The sequence below is a fragment of the Choloepus didactylus genome, chromosome 3 (assembly GCF_015220235.1).
Source record: "Choloepus didactylus isolate mChoDid1 chromosome 3, mChoDid1.pri, whole genome shotgun sequence".
Taxonomy (NCBI): domain Eukaryota; kingdom Metazoa; phylum Chordata; class Mammalia; order Pilosa; family Megalonychidae; genus Choloepus; species Choloepus didactylus.
Genome location: NC_051309.1, coordinates 21441468 through 21465189, shown reverse-complemented (window position 1 = coordinate 21465189; position 23722 = coordinate 21441468). Strand labels below are relative to the sequence as shown.

General features: G+C 38.9%; 1 protein-coding gene across 7 annotated transcripts in view; it reads left to right on the top strand.

Moving 5' to 3' along the window:
• Positions 1-23722, top strand: part of KCNIP4 (potassium voltage-gated channel interacting protein 4) — a 1211769-nt gene that overhangs the window by 954474 nt on the left and 233573 nt on the right. Inside the window, exon 1 of one of the 7 annotated variants that reach the window (XM_037829496.1) lies at positions 2091-2642. The exons of 4 other annotated variants lie outside the window; for them this stretch is intronic. In XM_037829496.1, the coding sequence (XP_037685424.1) occupies positions 2531-2642 (112 nt within the window). In that variant the 5' untranslated portion in view covers positions 2091-2530. Of the gene's footprint in view, positions 1-2090; positions 2643-23722 lie in introns of those variants that run through there. 2 more of the 7 variants (XM_037829501.1, XM_037829500.1) reach the window with 2 other exon arrangements.

Below are 23722 nucleotides of genomic sequence, written 5' to 3'. Positions count from 1 at the left end.
CTTTCTTTGTTGGCAGGAATTTCAGAGAACATTTACTTAATACATTTCTTTTTCCATCAACTTCTGAGATCTAATTCCCCTTTGCTGACTGCTGACACAACTGGAGACAAGATACTTGAATGGATGTGTGGTTGGATGGATAGACAGAAAGATATCTTCTATAAACATATTATCCAAAATGAAAAGCACTGCATTGTAAGGGCCAACTTGGTGGCCCAACTACATTCCTGCTGCCCAGAGGAGAAAAATATCCCTATGGGCTTGGGTGATCAGGAAAGTCTTCATGGGAAAGAGACTAGACCAGGGAGCACAAGTGGAAGGGCAGAGCTGGGGAAGAGCAAAATTGCTTCATCCATGGAAACCCCTTGGAGCCTCTGAAGAGTTGGCACTTCCAAGTTGGCACTTCTGTCATAATCACCCAACTCCCATGTGCTGAGCATGGGGCTGGCTCAGCTCTCCGTAGGTCTCATTTAATTCTCATATCAACCATGAAAAGAAGGCAGTAGTATTCCCATTTTGAACTAAGAAAACTGAGACTAAAAGCTGAAGTTGTTTTCCCAAGATCACACACTTAGCAAGTGACAGAACCAGGATTTAACCCAGGTCTACCTGCACCAAAGCTTATGGGTAATTTAATGTAATAATGGTAAAAGACACCATTATTGATGACTATCTCTTATTTGTTCCCACCACCCACTCTTCCCCAGGTGGAGGTGGCTTCTGCTTCCTTTTTGCTCCACTTTTTCCAACAGAGACATCTATTCGAGGGCTGGTGCATTTATTGATCACACTCTATTTCATAGCTGCCTCCCTTAATGAACTGTAAGCACTCAAAGTGTGGGCAGGGACATTATTTGCCATCTCATCTTTCATAGACTATTCATCGCTCATAGAAGCAGAATAAATGTCAGTGAATAACTGAAGAAATGAATGAATGCTTGTTGCCTCTCAGGTAATGTGTCCACAGCTTTGGCAAGGTAGTTAACCACTTTATGCTCCAGTTTCCTCATTTTGTAAAGTGAGGATGAGCATAGTACCTACTACATAGAGCTCTGGGGATGACTTTATTGCTGATAAATCACTATACTTTTGACTAGCACATGGTAAATGCTCAGTAAGTATTAGCTCTCAGAATGACCATATGTAATTCCCACAACAACCCTTTAAAGGAAGAGCTTTAGATGAACCATTATAATCTCTACTTCACAGAACAGGAACCATATTCAGAGAGGTTAAGCATCTTGCAGAAAATCACACAGCAAAAACATAGCAGAGACTGGATAGGACCCTGGGGGGCTGAGATATTATTCATAAGCCCTTATATTTCATCATGGGCTCTTAGATGATATTCTTCACCACCTTTGTTGGGGCAGACTTGGGTGGAATGGAGATTACCAGCACAATGATTATGCCAGTGAGATTCTGAGTTGGCGATCAGTCCCACACAGTTGCTTCAGCTGCTTAGCGTGGTTTGGAAGAGCAGAACACCTGATGGGATCCTTGGCGAGAGCGCCTCCCACCATTCCCGTGGTAAGAATCACCTGGGCTTCTTGTTCAACGGCACTAACTCTCGAATCCTCTGAACCTGACTATATAAGAGAGTGTTTTTAACAAGCACCTTGGGGGTGATTTTTATCATCAGAGAAGTTAGTAGAACTCGGTTTGGAGAGAGGCTGAAGCATGACTTTTAAAGGATGACAGTGGGACCCGCTGTCCAGGAGGCAGTTGCTGAAAATCAGTGCTCTTACAAGGCATTGCTTTGCCCCACCCTGGATTTATGTTTGCAAACATAAGGACTCAATCTCCCTAATTATGCTGAGATGTATCAGCCAGGGCTAGAGCAGCCCCATTGGGTGTGGGGGCGGCTTGGATGCTCCCAGTTGACCAAGCCACTGAATTGTGTATCTGGCTAGAAAAGCTGCCCACGGGTTTCCAGGGGGCTTTCTGAAAGTGGCTGTAGGCACCAGCCACAGAACCGATTTTTCCTAGCATCCAGAGAGAGGGCTTAGCTGTCCTCCCTGAGCTTGCTCGGGGAGGGGAGAGCAGCTGCGAAGGCAAAAGGGGGGCATTCACAAGCTTCCCAGGCAGCAAACTAGCGCTCAGGCAGCCCTGCCCAGCCTCGCGTCGCCAACGCGTGGAGCGCCGCAGTGCTCTCTAAGGCAAGTTTCCTGGGAGTGTCCCTTCTTTCCACGGACACGGAAAAGTCACCAGTTCTCCAACAGATGTTTCCCTCGCAGCTCTGAGGTCGAAGAATTCGCTGGCTGCAGCGCAGAGTCAAGAAGACAGGGGGCTGTGGTTTCGGGGGGAGCCCCACCAGGCAAATGCCAGGACCAGCATGAGAGGCTGGACTTCAGCCGAGGTCTGTCCTCCCTCCGGGGGCCGCCTGCTCTGCACCGTGCATCTGCGAGGAGCTGCTCGCTTTCCCCCCTGGCAAGTCTTTGTTCCAAGCAAAGACGTTGCTTGGATTTTCTAATTAACTCCCTCCGCTCCAAAGGGGTCCAGAGGCTGGGATGCTCTGCCGCCTGGGAGGATGTTGACTCTCGAGTGGGAGTCTGAAGGACTGCAAACAGTGGGTATTGTTGTGATTATATGTGCATCTCTGAAGCTGCTTCATTTGCTGGGACTGATTGATTTTTCGGAAGGTAAAGTGGTCGCTCCCAGTCTGTGCTCTAAGTCAGGTTTGGTTCAGAACTGGATACAGATGCTGCAGAAGTTGTGGAGGCTTAATACCTCAAGAAAAAGTTTGAAAATATGCATGCTTGACAGCCTAGCAACTGGACAGTACCCTTCTGTCAGATGTTTGATACCGGGGAGGGAAGGGATAGTGTACCATCATCTGTCTGTTCGAAAACTATTTGAGTTTCCTGTGATTTCGTGGGTTAAATATTTTTCCAAGGTGGGAAGTTAGGACTCTAGTACGGATGGGGTGATAACACAGGTTGTTTTGGGGGTTATCAAGTTCATGTCGTTATCGATTCCATCTCCCAGAGGAATCCCTTAGTTTGGAGGGAAATACCTGTGTGTGCCTCATGAATTAGGAGGTGTGGGGGTGAAACTGAGTTGTTGATTATGATATAAAATGGGTAAGCTTTTGGTTTAAAGTCGAGTTAGTTAATGGATGCTTAGCAAAAATGTGCTTTGAACACTTAATTTGCAAAAGTGTTTCATTTACATTCCCCAATGAGCCACTTTGCTCATTTGTTTTCTGAGTGGAAATTCGTATGCACAGAAAGCAGTGTTGCTGTCGATAAAAATTTTATCCATCTAATATAAATTTTACTTTTGCTATCTGAAATCAATCTTATTATCCAAAGATTGAGGAACAAAAAAAGTTGATTAACTTGTTTAAAAATTTGAAAAAGATTATATATATATATATATATATATATATATATATATATAAAATAATCTTCATGAAATAATGTTTCTAGAGAAGTAGTATACTTTAAATGAATCATTTAAACCCCTATCATTTGATGTCAATTTTGCATCCAGTCTCTTCTTTCTTCTCAAGTGAAAGAAAGGAGTTCCTGATACACTTACAAATATTTCTTCTGGATAAGGATACAATCTTTTATTGTGTGTAATGTGAGGAGATGGAAATATTTACATCTGCTCTGCTTTTCTTGTAATCTTTCTAACTACAGGAGCTAAGACTTGGTAGGTAAGATGGCATCATCCAAACTATGTCTGATATGCAGGTTGTTCTTGTTAATAAATGATCAATATTCCTTATCTGCAGAATTTCCTTGTTTCTACAAGGTGGGTTTAATGAACAGATTCTAACTGTTCAGATCAGTAAAAGAACATAGAAGTTCTTATATAATTCTCAAATCTTCTAAACACTCTCAATCTACAAAAAGTTCTACTTTGGCAATACTTAGAATCATATTGTAACAGGATTAAATAAACCTCAGTAACAATTTTTTTTCCATTTCTCATCTGACAAGGTAATTTTATTTAACCCCTGGAAGGAAAACAATGCATAAACAAACTTCTTAGAATGCTATACAATAGTCTTACATTCTTTTGAGATTTCTGCCTCAATAAAATACAAATAAGGTAACTCCAGTTTCTATGATTGAACTTTAGTGCACTATACTCAAGGTGGCTTGGGTTTCAAAGCTAGGTGAAGCAGTCTCTAAAGGAGAAACCCCATGCAGATATTTGAGGAAGTCATGTTTCACAGTGCTAGGAGACAGCATGCAGTTCTTTTATTGCCAAGGTTGATAATCTAGAAATTTGAAGTCAAAGGTCTCAAGATCAAGACCTCTGACAATGACTCAGCTTTTATTCTTTAAGCTCTATTTTCACTTAAAGTTGAAAAATTTCAGATGAAAACTTCAAATTTGAGTTTCCAACAATATGAAAAGTTGAATTGTAAACTTGACTCTCCCCAAGTAGAATCACAGAATTTTGAGCTTGACACACAAGGGTCTTCCTTGAGATGGATACCCACATCCATATCTATAATATATCCATATCCAAATCTGTATCTAAATTTCTATACACACATGCATGCATATAGATGTGCCTACATATTTATAGATACTAAGGAATTATCTAGCAAACTCAGCAAATGGATTCAATGCAGAAGCCTTGATCATGACAAAATGTAAGGTACATGTTACCATATAAGAGGTGTAACCCCTGGTTTCGTAGATTCAGTCCTTTTTTTTCTGACTCTCATTTTAGGAAACGTTGATCTCATCTAACTCTCTCATTTTACATGTTAGACAACTGAGACCGAGAGAGTTCAACTGATTTGTCAGAAGGCAAAAGTAACTGGAAGCAGAGGCAGGACCAAACCAAGGACTACAGAACCCTACACAGTGCTTTTCCTACTGCAATATACTTTTCTTTTCCTCCTCTTACCTAATATTGGGAAAGGGAACTAGTGAAAATCTACATGGGAAATTTTCTGAATTCCAAATCTTGTCCTGAGCTGGCCACTAACACCTTGTGAAATATCTGAAGGAAATAAATTAATAGGAAGTAAGATCACACAATAGCCCCTTAATTTCTATAAGGATTTGACCCTGAATCAAGTGTAGAACCCAAGCATGGGACTTAAGTGAGCTAAGCCAAAACACAGACTTTGTTATAGATTAAGACAGTATTAGAACAAAAGCAAAGCAAGTGGTTTCCTGGGCCCCTTTCCTCCTAAAGCCTATATTGAATATCGATCCTCTGTGACTCAGTATTCGGTGGCAAAGAATGGCTAGTCCAAATGGAGTCCAAATGGAGTCCAACAGTAAAACCCAACAAGAATATGAGAAACCTGTTGCAGGCCTCCTGCCTATGTTTTCTCAAACAGTGGCAGTGTCTAAGCGGAAACAGAGCCTGGGCTCTCTGATAACCAGCCAAGTGGAGAAGCAAGACAAAAGGCAGCCAAAGAGCGAGCCACACACAAATTAGATTATCAGGGCCTTTGTTCTTTCTAGCTGCAGATGATAAAAAGACCAAATGGGATTATCCCAATGTAGACTGGTAAGTTTTTCACTGAAACTCAACCACCTAGAAAATGTGGTCCAGAGTATGGCCAGGGTATTGGCTCTTTTTTGGTGGAGGAGTGAAAGTGATAAGGCCCAGAGTAGAACATTAACCTTCTTTTAGACGATACTGAGCATGTGTTTGTTCTCAGCAATCAATGATACCACTGTGGAATATTTCCTCCAGTGTAACTCTAGGCATTGATCAACTTAGAAAGTATTTTTGAGGTTATTCAAATGAAGAAGTCTACATTAGCTTTGGGCTAAAGCAGTAAGTGCTAACTTAGTATTATCATATCTGATGGTTAGTGAGACTCTGCTCTGGATATAAAAGGGTGAAGAGAAGCATTTATGCTCCCATTTAAATTAGATTCAGATTTTGATAACAATCCTATTTGAACAAAAGTAATTCTCTTTCAATTGGAATCCAAGTGTTTCAGTTTGCTAAAGTTGCTATACTGGAATGCAATATACCAGAAAATGGGTTGGTTTTTAACACTGGGGATTTATTAAGTTTATAAATTACAATTCTAAGGCCATGAAAATTAAGACATCAACAAGAGGATACCCTCTCTGAAGAAAGCCTGCTGGCATCTGGGATTCCTCTGTCAGCAAGGCACATGGCTGCGGTCTGCTGGTCCTTCACTCCCATTGCTCTCAGCTCCTGTTTGCTCAGCATCTCCAGGGGCATTTGTCTCTCTCAGCTCCCTCTAAATGTCTCTGCCTTTTATCCTCTCATAAAGGACTCCAGTAAAGGATTAAGACCCACTTTGAAGGGGCTGCGTCACATCTCAATTGAAACAACTAGTCAAAAAGTCCCACCCACAATAGGTCTGCACCCACAGGGATGAATTGAAAGAACATGGCATTTTCTGGGATACATGGCAGCTCCAAAACAGCACACCAAGGTCTGGAGAACAAAAGTAATTTGTAAATAGGATTAAAATGATTAATGAGATTTTAGTATAATTATTTGAAGTTTTACACATCTCCACTCATTAATAAGAGAAATAGAGGAGAGTATACACAAGACTAATCTCACTCTTTCATAATTTAGCATATAATATATGTTTTGTTGAATCCTAAATGTGTTTAGAGCACTCTGTTGAACGTTGACTGAGAGAAGGGGAAAGGTGCAAGATGAATGTTAAAGGAATGCACCCTCAGTATGTTTACATGCTAGTAAAGGAGACTAATTATCAAACAAACCAGGGGGAAATAAGTTTCTGACATGGACTCAAGAAATGTCCTGTAGAAGAATAGGTAGAGTGATGTATTCTGGAAGAGGCTCCAGGGAAGGCTTCATGGAGAAAGAACTGTTGTACAGGACCTTGAAGTTTGAGAATTTTCCAATTCTCAAACTGGAGGAAGAACATTCTAGGCTGAGCAAACAGTTTGAGCTGTGACCCTAACCTCTGAAAGTGGATGGCTCATGTGGAGAGAGGCAGGGAATGTGGTATGACTGAAGCACATGGACATCAGAACACTGAAATGGGAGATGGGGCTGGAAGGGTCACTTGTTGTTCAGTGTTGGGAGTATGCACTTATTTCCTAATCCGTGAGGAGCCATTGACTCAACGTCTTCAACTTTGGGGGAAGAAATTAGAAATGTGATGGACCAGTGTTTTAGGTGGGTCACCCAGAGTATAGGTAATAGCTGAGTTCAGAGGGAAGAGAGTGGAAGCAGAGACACTGGTTATATGTTTGCAGCAATTCAGATGAGAAGGGCAAATGTTCGTCTAATTCCCTCCTTGGTAAAATACTTCGGATAAACTTCCAATTTCCAGTTTTTCCAGAAATTCTTGTTTAATATAATATCCATTTCCTGTACCTGTTCTGAAGCAGCTTAATTATATTTTATTTCAGGGCAACATTATTTGACTTTAAATATCTTTGTTATAAGGAAAAAGAGAGAGAAATGTGGAACACAGTGGTTGTAGCTATAAATATAGTAGCTCCATTTATGATGGGAACTTACAAATTTTGATATATCTGACATCTTGGCAAGGTCTTCAATTGTTTTGAACTTTTTTATTTTGAAAAAAATTTACACCTAAAACAAAGTAAAGAGAATAGTATAATGAACTTCAATATACCTGACACCCTGCTTCAATAATTACCAATAATTTGCCATTTATGCCTCAGTAATGGGCACATTAAATAAATATCTCTTGACTGTCTGTAATATGCCAGGCACTATGCTAGGCACTGGATGCAAAGATGAGTTAAACATGTTCCCTGTCCCCAGGAACCCATACATGTGTACAGAGAAGAGCAATATAAACCCATAAAATACAATGCATTATGGTAAAGAGATCCATACAACTAAGTCCAAGATATAGAAGAACAATGGAAAGTGATTAAATCTAATTGGAGGAGATGGAAGTAATCAGAGATGACTCCCTGGAAGAGGTGACCCTTAAGTTGTTTTTTTATGGATGAAGAGATGTTTGTCAAATTAATATGCAGAGAGGGTGCTTAGGTAAGGACTGTATGTTGGACACTTAGGTGAGATAAGAGCATGTACAAATACAGGCCCGTGGTATACAACATATAATTCCTGGAACTAAAATGAAGTGTGAGGAGACTTGGCACAGTTTTCTTCATTCTCCTTGATTGTGTTATTATACTTGCTGTCTACCACAATGCTTGGGATATAAAAGATACTCAAAAATATTATGGACTAAATGACATTTACCCCCATACAGTAATAGTATGTGTACACTTTTACTCCTGCCACATAATTGAGGGCTTCCAGTGTCACTTTCAAGTTTCCATGGTATCCCAATCCTTATTGATTTGTTGATTAAGATTCTGAGTTGTTTTATTTTTGCTTGTGAGATTTCACATCAAAATCCCTCTGCAAAGTAGAGACATTCACACACCAACGTTATTTGGGACTGCTTGTTCATTAGAACCTCATGGCCATGAGAAGAATTTCAGTGGAGGCATCAGCAGTAAGCTGACAAAGTCCAGCATAGATGGGCTTTGATGTATCAGGGAAAGCAGTCCTTTCAATTCCATACTGAGAAAAAAATAACTCCATGTTGTAAGTGAAAATTTCAAAAATACAAATGAAGCACCTATTTTGTTAAGGATTGTAGAAGACAACAAGGTGTTTTACTGTCCTTAAGAAGTTTTCCAACTGGTTAGAGCCAAACAGCTCATGAATAAACTAATCCAGGATTTAAAAGTGCCGGTGAGAGGAACCGAGGCCTTCAGAAAACTCAGAGGAAAACCATCCCATCTAGAAGGAGGAGTTCAGGGAAGAGGGCACGAGACAGTGGCATTTGAGGGACCAAAGAACTTGACAGGTAGACAGTAGAAGCTAAAAAGAATGTAACCAATAATTAGAAAAAGAAAGGCAGTTTCCTGAAATCATTTTTTGGTAATCAATTAGGTGTTAAAAGTTCATGAATATTTTTAAAATACCAAATTCTGGACCAGGAAGTATGCTTGTTATTGATTTGTTTGAGGACTATTACTTTTCTCTTTTGCTAACGTTGGGACCCATCCTCACCACCACCAGCGGCTGAGAGGGGCAAGTTGGCACCTTAACTGGGGGAGGAGTAAGGGAAGGCACGTCAACGCCTTCCAGCCAAAGATTGCCAAAAAGCACCTGAGGTTGAATAATTTGGGTTCGTTTCTTGTTACAGAGAGAGAGAACATTCACCATGGGACCCATGGGCAGCTGAGTAAGAGAGTGTTAGAAAGGACTTATTAGAGGATTTGAGCTTGTTTTAGATGATTCTGGGGAGAGTTTGAGGAAACTGGCCTTTACTCTGGATTGGATGCAATTAGGAAGTGGGGAAAGTTCCAAATTAATTCTATAATTAATAATAACATTACAATTAATATAATTCTATAAATTAATATATTATATAAATATATTTGTTCTCAATTCTATAATATAATTGTATGCATTAATATATTATAAAATATATAAATATTTAGAATATGATTATAATTCTATATGAATAAATCTTATCTAGGAGTGAAGAACTAGACAAAGGTTAAAGCTGTAATTGGTCATGAAGCAACAGTTACTTACATTAGACAGGATAGAGAGATGCTGGTCATTTTGGTTTAAACAAAGTTCGTGTTTCTGTCTCTATTCAGACATGATTACGGAGTGGTCCTTTTTTGTTTTGATCATTCATCAGCACAGAGTGGTCTTGTCCAATGCTGAGGTTCTGCAAAATTGTTTCTGTTCAATAAGAGAACTCTAAGGCCTGGCTCTGATACTACCAGTTCAACTCATCAATGTCAGGGACAGAACAGCTTTTCTCCTTCTCCATAAAATAAGGGAGAGGGCAGAGAACAGTGTGGAGGGTAGAATATAGGCAGAACAGCAGACAGACCTAGGTTTAAATCCTAATTCAGTTAACTTCAGGTAAGTTACTTAACATTCCTAAGCCTCAATTCCCTCCTCCATGAAATGGAGTTAATAATTTCAACTTTCAGAATTCTTATAAAAAATAGAAAAAGATCAGTGAAATAGCTAGCTCAGTGCCCAGCACGCAAATAGGAACCAAATATATGCATTTTTTCTTGCAATTATGTTAGGTTAAAATAACAATTTCTGTGTTCGAATTCCTTGCATTAGACCAGAAGTTCTCAAATTTTAGTGGACAACAGAATCATCCAGATAACTTTTGGAACACAGATTGAAGGGCCACACTCCCAGAGTTTCTGGTTCAGTAGATCTGGGACATGGTCCAAGAATTTGCATTTCTGACAACTTCATACATGAGTCTGATGCCACTGGTCTAGCAGCTGCACTTTGAGAACCATTTAGTTGGGTAATAAAACCTGAAAGGCCAAACTTACGATATTTACAGTATGGTTTTTTTTTGTTTTTTTTTTTTTTCAGTTTCCTGGCTGCTAAAGCAAATGCCATGCAATGGGTTGGCTTAAACAATGAAAATTTATTGACTCATGGTTTTGTGGCTAGAAGTCCAAGATCAAGGCATCATCAAAGTGTTGCTTTCTCCCCATAGCTTGTAGCATTCTGGGGCTGGCTGCCAGCTATCCTTGGTCCTTAGCTTTTCTGTCACACAATAATGCACATGGTGGCCTCTCCCAAATTCTCAGTTCCATTGACTTCCAGCTTCTAGCTTCTCCCTGTGACTTTGTCTCTGTGTGACCTTCCCTATAAGGCCTTCTGTAGTAGGATTAAGACCCATCCTGATTCAGTTGAGCCACATCTTAACTAACGTAACCACATCAAAAGGTCCTATTTATAATGGGTTCACACCCACAGGAATGGATTAGGTTTAAAAACATGTGTTTCTGTAGTGCATACATAGCTCCAACCACCACAGTTTTCTTCACTGATTTCTTTGGCACCTGCTGAGCTTTAGCTCATCTGCTGAGCATAACTCTAGAGCAGCAGTTGGCAAGCATTTTTTTATTGTAAATATTTTAGGCTTTGTGGGTCATATAGTGTGTCTCTGCTATTTTAGCACAAAGACAGCCATAGACAATACAAAAACAAACAGGCATGACTGGGATCCAATAAAACTTTATGGACTCTCAAATCTGAATTTCATACAATTTTCATGTGTTATGAAGTATTACTCTTCCTTTAATTTTTTAACCATTTAAAAGTATCAAAACAATACTGTGCTCACAGGTCATACAAAAACAGACAACAGGCTAGATTTGACATTGTTTGCCAACCATTATTCTAGAGTTGGCAATAAAAGAACTTGTTGAAAAGGAATTTTTGGTCAGAGTGCTAATTACTTTTTGGAAAGCTATCTGGATTTTTTGAGTTCTCAGTTTTCCTCAAGTGCTTGAGAGTCTAGTCCCTTTTTTAGGGTTGCTGAAATTATCTGACAAATTAACAAGAGATTTGAATTAACATGTGTGCGTGTGTTCATTGAAATGTCTTCCCTCCCCTAATTACACATTTCTAGACCACATGGGTGGGTTGTTATATATATTAAGTCATCTACATTGACTATGAATCAATGATGCCGCTAGACTGATAGTTTTGGTTGCCCATCTCACTGATTTTCATTTCAGGTTTCATTGCCTCTTGAATAAGGTGGCATTGTGCCCTTTTCATTGAGTTTATAAATGCTTATCTAGTGAATGAAAGACTTTCCTTTGCAAATACCAAACATAGAAAGGCCAAAACATTTTATTAATATTGTTAGATACCTTCCAACTTTTCAAATTAAACTGGTCCTCAGACTGTTGCATTACAGTGAGTCTTTCAGTTATAGGACATATGCATTGAATCAACAAATACAAAAAATAAAATAAAATCTCCTTAAATCTGGACTTTCTTAGAAAGAGAAGACATATAAACAGTGGAGAGAATCATATTCTTTGGAGTCAGACAGACTTGGAAAGGGTTCCTAGCTCTTACTGGCCATGTGATCTTGGACAAGGTACATAACTGCCCTGAACCTTGTTTGTTTCATCTGTAAAGTTGGGAGAAGAGTAGTGGTTACCTCAGAGGGCTATTGTGAGAATTAAATTTAATGACATTTGTCAAACCCATGCTTAGCAAAGTGCCAGGCACATAGTAAGAACCTAGCAAATATCAATTATTACGTACAGTGTTAGCATTATTGCTGAATTTATTCTTTCCATCATCATGCCTATTAATAAACATAGTCATTCATTCAACCTTGTTTTTAAATGTGATCTATGTACCAGGCCCAGTGCTGGTCTTAGTTCTTGCTGATAGGGGTTCATTTACATACATATGAACATACAAACAAAATGGTTAGTAACCTGCCCAGTTTTCGCATCTGTGCAGGGGTTGGGGAGCATGTAGGAAAGACTGACCAGTCCTTCTCAGAAGGTGGGGGCTTCAGAAAAGGCTCCGAGAGTTGGCCCTTGAGCTGAGTCTGGCCCTTGAGCTGAGTTGGAGAGACACATTCAGGACTCTGAATCATGTATCCTTGGGAATTACTAATGGTGGATTCAACTTCAGTAGAGCCCTCATGTTGATTCTGATTTTTGAGGAATGGCTCACATTATTTCCTTTTCCCAGGGTGTCTTCTCCTACCCAAATGTCACCTGTCTCTCCTCATTTCAGCTCAGCTCAAAATTTCCCCTCTTTATAATACCACTTTTCCCCCTTAATCTGAATGTAATTAGTCCTAAAGTATATAGTAGCCCTTAGTAATAATAGACCTTAAAGCACTGTCCCCCAAATCACTTAATTTGGGTGATTTATTTTTTTCTTCTCAGTTGTAGAGGAGGAACCACTCTAATTCACCACTGTGTGAATTTTCATTGTATCTTCACAGGGCCCAGAGCTGTGCAGATGTATCAGAGAGGCTTAAAGAACACTTTTAAATGTTTTCTCAATTTTGTCTTTGATGGAGTATCTCTTTAAATCAATTTTCTGTCTTGTCTCAATCCATCCCCATTCCACTCCTCTTATAATCTTACTTCATATTCTCATAACAGAGATCTTTTAAAGCATGGACACTGAGCTCATGCTCAAAATTCTTCGGTGGCTCTGTATCACCTACAGAATACCATCTCAATGTCTACTCAAGGACCTTCAGAATAAGGGACATGCCTACCTGTCCAGCTGCATCTCCAGTCATTTTTCCTTCCTTTCCCTTCTCCTGCCCAAATTCACATTCCAGCAACCTCTGATGAAGTTCCCTTGAGCAGCTCATGTGTTTCCAGCTATTATACTGTTGCATATACTGTTTTCTCTCATAGAATCCCCTGCTCTCCTTCTATTCCAGAAAACATCTGGTCAACCTTCAACTCTCAGTTCATGTTCTTTCTCCTCTGGGAAGCATTCCTAACCTTCTCATGACAACAAAGATGCTCTGGTCTTACCAATCACTCTGCCTATTGCCCACACACTCCTGTACCCATTTTATGTTCCAATGCTTATCAAAACACTTGTTATTTCCCAGGTACCATTTCAGGTTCATTCTTTTGCTTGTGCTGTGACTGTCCATTGGCCCACCTTTCTTTACCAGATTAACTCCTTCTTGTCCTTTAAGCTCAGCTCAGGAGCCAACTGTTCTAGGAAGCCTTCTTTAAACCATCAGGTTGGATTAAGTCCCTTTTCTGTTATCCCAGAGCCCTCTATCCTAGCACTTCAAACTACATTAACCTCTTGATTTCGATGTGTTTCTGTTTTCACTGAACTTCAAGCACCGCATGGGCGGAGCACTTATCTCTGTATCCTCAGTGCCTAGTGAGCGTGGGTGGATGGATGAAGAGGTAATGGATGGGCTAGTTTATTCTTATAATAAATGTCTTCATGTTTCTCTGACAATCTTGAATATAACTTTTAAGTATTCTGTTTTAGGGAGGATTTCTCAACCTCGGTGCTATTGACATTTGGGGCTGGATAATTCTTTGTTGTGGGGGCTGTCCTGTACATTGTCGGTTGTTTGGCATCATCCCTGACCTCTAACTCCTAATGCCGGCAAACAAAAATATCCTGGTAATATCCTGGAGGGCTCTGGGGAGACGGCCAGGAACATGGGGTTGGTGAGGCAGGAATCAGCCCCCAGTTGAGTACCTACTCGTTAAAGGTATAACCAAACATGATTTGTAAGGCTTTTCATATACACATATTCACAAATCAGGAAACTGAGTTTTAGCTTGAAAACACTAGCATTGGAAATCACTGGAAACCAAAATTGAGTGTTGGGAAGAGGTATGCTTTGCTTTGCCATTAAACAGGTAGTCAACAATTATTATAGAAAGTTTACAATAGAATAAAAAGAAAGAAATATGATGAAAATACCTATTGTTATACACTCAAAGAATAACCATTGATAATATTTTGATATATTTACTTTCCATTTTTTCTACATGCAGAATTTTCCCCTTTGAACGTAATAATAATGTATGTATATATTATAAAATTTTATAGCACTTTAAATTCAACCTTAGAGCGTAAGTATTTTTTACATTAGATTATAGATCCTTCACAAATATTTTAATGCCTACATTACATTCTATAAATGTGCAGGTAATAATTTACTTATCTTCATTTAAAAATGTGTAGCTTATTCCCAACTTTATTTTTCATATTTGAAAAAAATCTGTAATAAAATCCTTGTGTATGAATTTGCTTGTGTTTTTGGAATTATGTCCTTAGGTTAGAGTGTTGGGAGAAAAATAAATAATAGAATGAATAGTTTCAAGTCTCTTGATATATATGTATATCATATACAATGGCCAAATTGTTTTCCAAAGGTTTCACACAAATTTACCTGCCCTCTGTAATGTGTAAGGAATGGCTTTTCCTTATTATGTTCTCACTTCTTACTGCTGATCGGGAGCATGTTTAAGACCAGGTAGGCAAGCTCAATGTTAAGAGATGTTGATGATTCTGAGAAACTGTTTCTAAGGGCTGAACTGTTAATACCTCTTAATCCAACTTAAGGAAGTTAAATTTCATGCAGATACGAAATTCTCACTGCAGCTTGAAGAGGCTCTCCCTATTCTCTCTCGCCAGGCAGTATTTACTACCCTTTTGCAAAGAGCTCCAGTTTTTATCATCCTCAAGCCTGGCATGTTGTAGGCATCAGATTATTTATTGAAAGAAAAAAAAATGAAATAGTTTTGCACTAGATGAAGTAATTCCTGGGTCTGTATGGACTTAGGAAAATTGGTATACACAAAATTGTTGCTATACAATTTCAAATAAATATTTCCTGAGCCTTCCTAATAGTTGTGTTTTACTTAGATGAATTTAAGTAGCAGGGAGGGAGAGTAATGTCTCCTTTGAGGAGCATGCACGTATTCATCTTAAGTAGAAATATGGGTGCATCTCAGTCATGTGACCATGTATGGAACCAAGAATCCTAGATATTTGAGGAAGATATGTAGGTCCATCCAGTCAAAATTCTTTATATTATAGGGCATGATAATGGAATGACCCACCTAGAATCAATGGTAGAACTTAATTGTGGAGGTTGAATAGCACAGAGGTTAAGAGACATAGCTTTGAAGATAGGTGGCCCAATGTCAAATCCTGCCCCTGAAAAATGCTAGCAGTAGATCCATGTAAATCACCAAACATCCCTGAACCTCAGTTTCCTTACCTGTGAGATGGAGATCATCATAATGCCAACTTCATAGTATGATTTTGAGACGAGGCATGTGCCCAGTAACATGGCACACATTCATTAAATGTTAGTGCCTAGTAGTATTATAACTCAGATTTTCTAGTAATAACTTCAGCTTTCCCTCTGTTTACCATGCTATTAGTAGGAAAATCCCCACTCATTGTGAACAGAGCCTCCAAAAACATATTTTCTTTAATGCATATTCTGAATATTTTGTTTCTCAACTCTACTAGGGTTGGACCTGCCACATATCGGGTAGTCCTTAGGTATTTTCTATTTTCACTGTTATAGATGAGGAAATTTGCTCAAAGAGGCTAAGTGATTTGTCTAGTTTATGAGCTTCCTAACAGTAGAATTACAATCAACAATGGTCTTCTAAAGGTGGGGTTCACGTTCTTTCCACTCTGACCTGTGTAAGTGCTAATTTTTGTTTTTGGTTTTGTCTTTGAAATCTCCATGATAAGCAAAGAAACACTCTAAGGTTCCTGGTTAGTAACATCAGGAGAGCATATTTGGAGTCAAAACTTTCCCAGACACCTATTTGAATAGGATTAAGGATACTGGGGATGTCAATGTCAGTAAACAGATAGATATTAATGACATGGTCACAGAAACTCTCTAATGACTAAACAGAGGCAGATTGAAGACTTAGCAGCAGTGAGGGAAATTGGAGATGTGATTCCAAATTTAAACAAATTACAGGGGAAAATGGATAATGATAAAATAATTGGAAGACTGAAGCACCTGAACAAAAACCCGCTTCACACATCTGTCTTCTCTGTATTCAGCAATCCTAAATATCACTGGTGCACTGAAGTTGAAATTAGCAGAGGCTTCTAAACATCACCTGAGTGAAAAATCAGGTTTTACTACTTCCTGTACTGCAAATGTACAAAGAGACACAAAGGGAATTAGCCAAATGAATTTTTTAATGAAAATACAGATTGTATATTTATTACTCAGAGCTCTCTAGGAAAATGCATCTCATTAAAAATCTGCACAAAAATTCCCTAACAAGATTTTAGACCAGAAGTATAAAGGCTCAGAATAATAAGCTGCCCTCAGTATTATTGTATTTCTCTTCTGCAATGCATCAACAATAAAACTAACACATAGCTTAGCATTTTATAGGTGTATTCAAGGAAAAATGCAAAAATCAGCAAAGAAATTCTCTAGTTGTAAAATGTCTGTACACTTCAGAGTTGACTTGCCTAGCTAATGTATTTCAGATGAACACATTTTACAATAATAAGAACTATTCTTTCCGATGGCTATCAAAAGGGAGTGGAGAAAATTTTCCAAGAAGACAAATCTCCTCTCCCCATTGTATATCCAGAGGGACCTGAATATATCTGCACTTTAGGAGCAATTTAAGTCCTGTTTGTTGAATAATTACTTTAAGGAAAATGACAACTCTCATAAATAAATCCTGCCTGGGCTGGGAATGAAGGGAATATTTTCAAGTGGATAAGGCTGGCTTGAGGTCTTTTACCAAGACAGTTGTACCATGAGTCACCTCCTCTTAGAGAAAGAACTCATACTCATTTCATTATAAATGGTGTCGGTAGTGGGATTTCTTTTCAGTGCTGTGTTCTTCACTCTTGGGCTTGGTGTTTGTATTGCATAATGTTTTAGTTATACCTGCTATACAATGGATTGGCTTAACAGTAGGAATTTATTGGCTGACAGTTTTGAGGCTAGAACTTGCTTCCTCCCAGGGTCATATCTTCTGGCAGGCCAGAAGAGGTTCTCTGAGGTTCGTGGACTGTTCCAACACATGGCAGTGCATGTGGTGCCATTTTCTTCTTTCTTTTCCATGTTCCAGAAACCTGATTTCCAGCTTCTGGCTGTTCCCTGTGGTTCCTCTCTCTATATATGAATTTCATTCTGCTCATAAAGGAATCTGGTAATCTGGATTAAAGCCCAACCTGATTCAATTAGGTCACACTTTAACCGAAGTTGGGACTTGAATATGCCTTTTGTCTGGGCCATGAGTCAATCCCCAACACACAGTAAGCCACAGGAGGTCTGCTTGTATATCAAACACATTAGTGATTCTGAGATACCAAGAACATCAGTTCAGGCAGGTCCAATCCCAGACATAGGCAACAACATAGAATTGGAATCCACTAAACTCTGGTTGTCGTTTTGTGTTTTACTTACTGTATCTTCTACATAAGGATAAGGGCTAACTATCTTGACACTTAACTATGGTAGCAGAGGGTAGAGGGGAATCTCAAGCAGAGGGTTAAAGACTAAACTTAAATCATATCCTTATTTTCTGTTCTCTACCTTTTCTTTGGTTAAATGGAATTATTTAAAGTGTGTTCTAAGACAGTAAACAAATAAAAGCTTTTCCATCCTCCCAAATCCATTTGCTACCAGAGAACTTTTTTTAATTTAACTCCTATTTAAAATAATCTTTTCAAACATTTTGTAATATAACAATAAATGTCTTACCCTGTAGATCAGAATTAGGATCTTTGAAATTGCACTTGGCCCTGCCCTAGTTCCATTACCAATTACTCCATATTAGTTCTGTTTTCCTTCAAAGTCTAGGAAAATTGGATATCTTAATTAAGGCAAAAAATTTTATTTCCATGGTAGCAGCTAAGCACTTTAAGTACAGTCGATATTAGCAACACTCCTTCCTGAGGACTATACAGGCAGGGAGCAGCAAACAGAATTTAAAAATGACTCAAGATAATTTACATGACAGAAGCTTAACCCCAAGTAGGTGGAGGAAAGAATCAAAGAAGGGGATTAGTTTGCCTGAGTGATCAGTTAATTACTGCATATATATATTAATTTTGCTGAATTCCATGCTAAATCACACTTTTCTTTTAATGTCACCAGAGCAATGTTTGTTTGCTTGCTTTTCTTAATGATTCTGAACATAAAGAATGATGACATCAGAATGGTGAATTATTGGAACTGCATATTTTAGCCATGACTGGGGTATGTGTTTTGCCTTCAGAGTAGAATGTAATTTTTATCCCTACAGATGGGTGGTGTGGTCAGAGGTGGTCTGTGCATAGTGACCAAGATGTGGGTTTGAATTCTCAAATGTTTCTACCATTTACAAGTTTGGGCATGTTATTTTATTTTTCTAACACTCAACCTTCTCTTAGGTAAAATAGCAACAAGCCTCCTTTATTGGGTTGTTGTAAGAACTAAGGACAGAGAACCTTACATGTGTAAGTATGTATAGAACATAAATAAAACTCAAGAAATGGCAATTTTTAGTAGTATATAATAATACCTATTCAACTAACTTTTTTCCTAAGACGTAGGGAAATTTGGTTAAAGGCAACTCTAAAAAGCATTTTTTATAGAGACTTTAGAACCATGGTTTTGCCGCATTTTTACCAAAGAGCATAATTGAAAGATTGGCAAGCACCTTTGTTCACATTGGAGCAACAGAACAATGCTCAGTGAGGCATTTACCCAGGGCAGGCAGCAGCTTCCCCTCTCCTCCAGCACTCACCCCATGCTCATTCCTGTCTGATACTGCCCTTGTGTTTGTCTCCCCTGAAATTACCCACCTGTTCTCCTCCATCCACCTGAGTTCAAGATCTTTAAAATCAAGCATCTTATTTTCTATCACCCTTTTATTACTTTAACTTTCTCTTTCCTTATGATTTCTACTGTAAAATATCCGCTCGTATTTTTTTCTATTCTACTTTTCCACTGCATGTTTTGCATCTCTTTTTTTATAGTAAAAGTTTCTCGAGCACATGGAGCATACTCTATTTTTTTAAAAATTTTTATTAGCTATAGAACTCCTTTCATAGAGCATGTAGAAGCTGATCAATAAATCGTTGTTTAATCTGGGAAAAGCAATGCCCATAGTGGAGTTATATGATTGATTGAATGGAGAAATCAAATTCCTAAATAATGACAATTTGCAGTAGCAATAATAATTCATATTGGTATATTATTTTATTATTGACAAATCACTATAATATATGTTCCCGTTTGGTCTTTGCAACAACTTTAATGGGAAGTGGAAACTCTTTTCTCCATTTTACAGCCGAATGAACTGAGGGTCAGTAAAATTCAATGATTTTCCAATGGTGTTCAATTCAAATTTTCTATCTAGATGTTTACACTGTATTATAAATCCCAATCAGATGGATAAAAGATGAGTTGAACAACATTTTAAAGACTTGGGTAAATGTCCCAGTGCTAAGATGGTCAGTTGGCTCTGGATCATTTTCTCACTGTGTATTAACTTTTCTTGCATATATTTCAACAAGTCAACATGTGATTTGGATAGTATGCATTGTTATCTTGTGTTTCCGTTTCTTATTTATTTTTGAAAGAATAAAAATTATAAAAGAAAAAAAAAACTTTAAGCTTACTTTTAAATAAAATGAGGCAGACAAACGTGGCTTGTTGGTTTCAACATGCAGTTCTATGATCAGAATTATCCCTCCAATTTCAACCCACTTGTCCGGCAATACCCCTTTTCCTAACTGTTAAAGGAGTCTCTGACAGCACCCAAGGGATAGCACTCCCTTTCCCGTTGCCTCATTCTCTAAAGATGATAGAAGCCAGATTGGAAGCCGTAGTTTAGGGGGAGAGCCACAGGGTCTGCCTGCCACTGAGCCCAGCATCAGACAGACAGCCTCATAGTCACAGAGGATCTGTCCAGAAGGAGTCAGAAGGATCCCGACTCCACAATCCAGGAAGGACAGTACTGTCCACGGGAGATTAGGCATACAGAGCAAAGGAGAATCTTGCTTTCTGCAAGCAGTTTGCTCCCAGAAGGAAAAATATATAAGGAGAAATTGAGCAGGGCAGGGAAGTTATTCTTCCCAAATTTACCCATCTGTTAAGTCAGGGAGGGAAGGGCAAGAGTCAAGTGATTCCAGGATGGTTCAAGTAAGTTGGGACCTCATGAAAAGCAAAGATGGAAAGGAGGAGATGCTTTCACCCAACAATTGACCTCTTAATAATCTCCAAATAAAAAGTGCCATTGATTGATTGATTGATTGATTGATATCTCTCAATGATAAGTGCTAGTTTTAAGGCACACGTAGATTCTTAATTATAAATTCACTCCTAATCAAAGTGGATGGAAGTGTTCATGGGGTCCACATTGAGTGATTATTATTTTTAGTGCACTGCAAGGATGACTGTTTCCTATCTAGGGACCTCTGGAACCAAAATACCTCTCACCCTCACCACCCTCCATTCACCCCACCCTCCCACCTAAGTTGATTATCATGCAGATTCTCTGGTTCTACTCTGACACACATCTTGGCACTTTGCATTTTTAACAAGCACCCGGGTGATTGCAAGGCAATTAAGTTTACAAGATGCTAATAGGAAACCTGAGATATTTACATCAGTTTCCATTTACTTAAAACCCTGTGCATGCATTCCAAGGAAGATAGTACACTATTTGGCCATTTCCTGTGGTAATTTGAATTGTTGCTTCTGCTGAGTTTGGGGAACTTTTTCATTTTTCACCAGAGATCAGTGTTTCATTTCTCAGAACCATAAATTTCTTTCAAACTCTCAGAAATGAGACCTTTATTCACAAAGAGAATTTCATGGGACCTGTGGTAGAATATTGGGGCCATGGCTTGGTGAATTTGGATAGCTTTTTAGTTTAGGATGTTTCTTTATTTTAGCTACCAGAGATTATTTTTAAAATGTTTCCCTGTTTGTTAAATAGTCCCAAACATAAAAATTATCTGTTGCATTCACACTTTGTGTGTGATTTTTGGGGTGAATTATCACTGATAAGCTAATAAATATAAACTTCATTTTAGCTGAATTCTTAAGTTCTATTTTATTTTTCCTCAGGCTCTCTTTGCCTGAGGAATTCGTCTCTAATTATAGAGTAGAAAAGCAATGGGAAAATACACCTCAATATTAAAAAAAGAATATCAAATAGGCCAATGTTCCTTTTTTGCAAAATAAGTTACACCAGAAAGCACAATCATCTATTTTCAAAAATGCAAAAACTCTTCAGTATATGCATATGATCAAATTTCTCCTCCTTACTAGGTCATTTCCTGATGTCTCCATTTAAAAGTGCATACCTCTTGCCCTTTCTTCCAGAATCAACTGTCCCCATTTCCTGCTTTATTTGTCTCCACAGCACATCTCCACCTTCTAATAATCTTTATTTTGTTTATGGTCTGTTTAGTTGTTGTTTTTGCTTCTGTGTGGTTCACTGCTGGATTTCCAGCCCCTAAAATCACACCAGCACTTTTTAAGTGCTCAGCATCAGTTGAATGAAGGAATACATTTGAGACAGAATTTCAGTGGGTTATAGCCCCTGCAAGGTGGGGCCCTTCTTGGGATGTGGGGACTGCTTTGCAAGAATTCCGGCTCCCTCCACACAGACATGGGTCTCTGCATGCTGTGCATACAGTAAAATCTTTTCTGGGGCACTCACTGCCAGAATGGGTGCACACAGAAGGGAGAGCAGGAGCCAGAGCCAACTTCCCATGTTCAGAACACGGGAGAGGCCAGTTAATGGAGTTTTCAGCACATGGGAAGGAGCTGATTTTCTATTACTTCTGTGGCTATGCTTAATTTTGAAAGTGTTTTTGAAGAAAATAACTTAATACAAACCTGTCCATCGATCTCTACTCCTTGCCAGAATTCTGTTTTAGAACTTAGTAGGGTATAAATACATTTATAAATACTTGTGATCCCTTATAAAATATTCTGGAAAAATAACAATCAGAGGCTTATTGAAGAAACACTGATTTCAGGTTAAGGAGACTTCAAATCTAGTCTCTGAATGCATACTTTTACCATCTTTGTTCATCATTTCACCCTAACTATCTAAAAAACTGACAAAGGACCATACAATATAATATACATTTTAGAAGTATATTATTTGTCATGAAATTTCACATTCATTTTTATACCCAATTGCAGTGCACCTACTCTTTGACTCTAAGCAAGACAATAGTGATAATACAAAAAGGAAATCATAGCAAACACTTTACTGAGCCTGCTGCCATTCAATGTACTTTATTATCTCATTATGTTATCCCATTTAATCCTTGCAATAATTCAACCAAGTGGACATTCCTATTTTGCTCATTTTACAGATGAGGTTAGGGATCATTCCCAAGATTGAACAGCTGGTAAATTGTGGAACCAGAGTCTGAGCATAGTAAGTGTTTTAGTTTGCTAATGCTGCAGAATGCAAAACACCAGAGATGGACTGGCTTTTATAAAAAGGGAGTTTATTTAGCTACACAATTAGTCTTAAGGCCACAAAGCATCCAAGGTAACACATCAGCAATCAGGTACCCTCACCGGAGGATGGCCAATGGCCTCCGGAAAACCTCTGTTAGCTAGGAAAGCAGCTGGCATCTGCTCCAAAGCTCTGGCCTCAAAACGGCTTTCTCCCAGGACGTTCCTCTCTAGCAAGCTTGCTCCTCTTCAAAACATCACTCCCAGCTGCACTCTCCTTCCTCTCTTTGAGTCAGCTCATTTATACAGCTCCACCGATCAAGGCCCACCCCGAATGGGCGGGGCCACGCCTCCACGGGAACATCTCATCAAAACCATCTCCCACAGCTGGGTGGGGCACACTCCAAGCAAATCCAACCAGCACCAAAACTTCTGCCCCACACAAGACTACAAAGATAATGGCATTTGGGGGACACAATACACTCAAACTGGCACATTCCACCCCCTGGAACCCAAAATGGCATTATCTTTCCAAATACAAAATACATTCATTCCACAATACCACAAAAACTCAAATCATTTCAGTAACAAAAGTTAAGCACAAAATCCCATCAAAATCAATTTAGGCATGGTCAGTCCCAAGGCACAATCTTTCTTTAGCTGTGGATCTGTGAACTTAGAACAAGTTACGTGCTTCCAATATACAAAGGAGGGACATTCATAGGATAAACATTCCCATTGCCATAAGGAGAAACAGTAAGGAAAACAGGGTTAACAGGAGCAAAACAGTTCTTAAAGCCCGCAGGACAAAGTCCATTAGATTTCAAAGTCCGAGAGTCACTAACAAAACAACGTTGCATCCTTGGGGCTTGAGAGAGCGGTAGTCTAACCCTTCCTAAGGGCCTTTTCAGCAGCCCTTTCCTCTCCAAATGCTTGGGTGAGTGCTCCAACACTTCCACACATTGGGGAGACCACCTTCTCGGC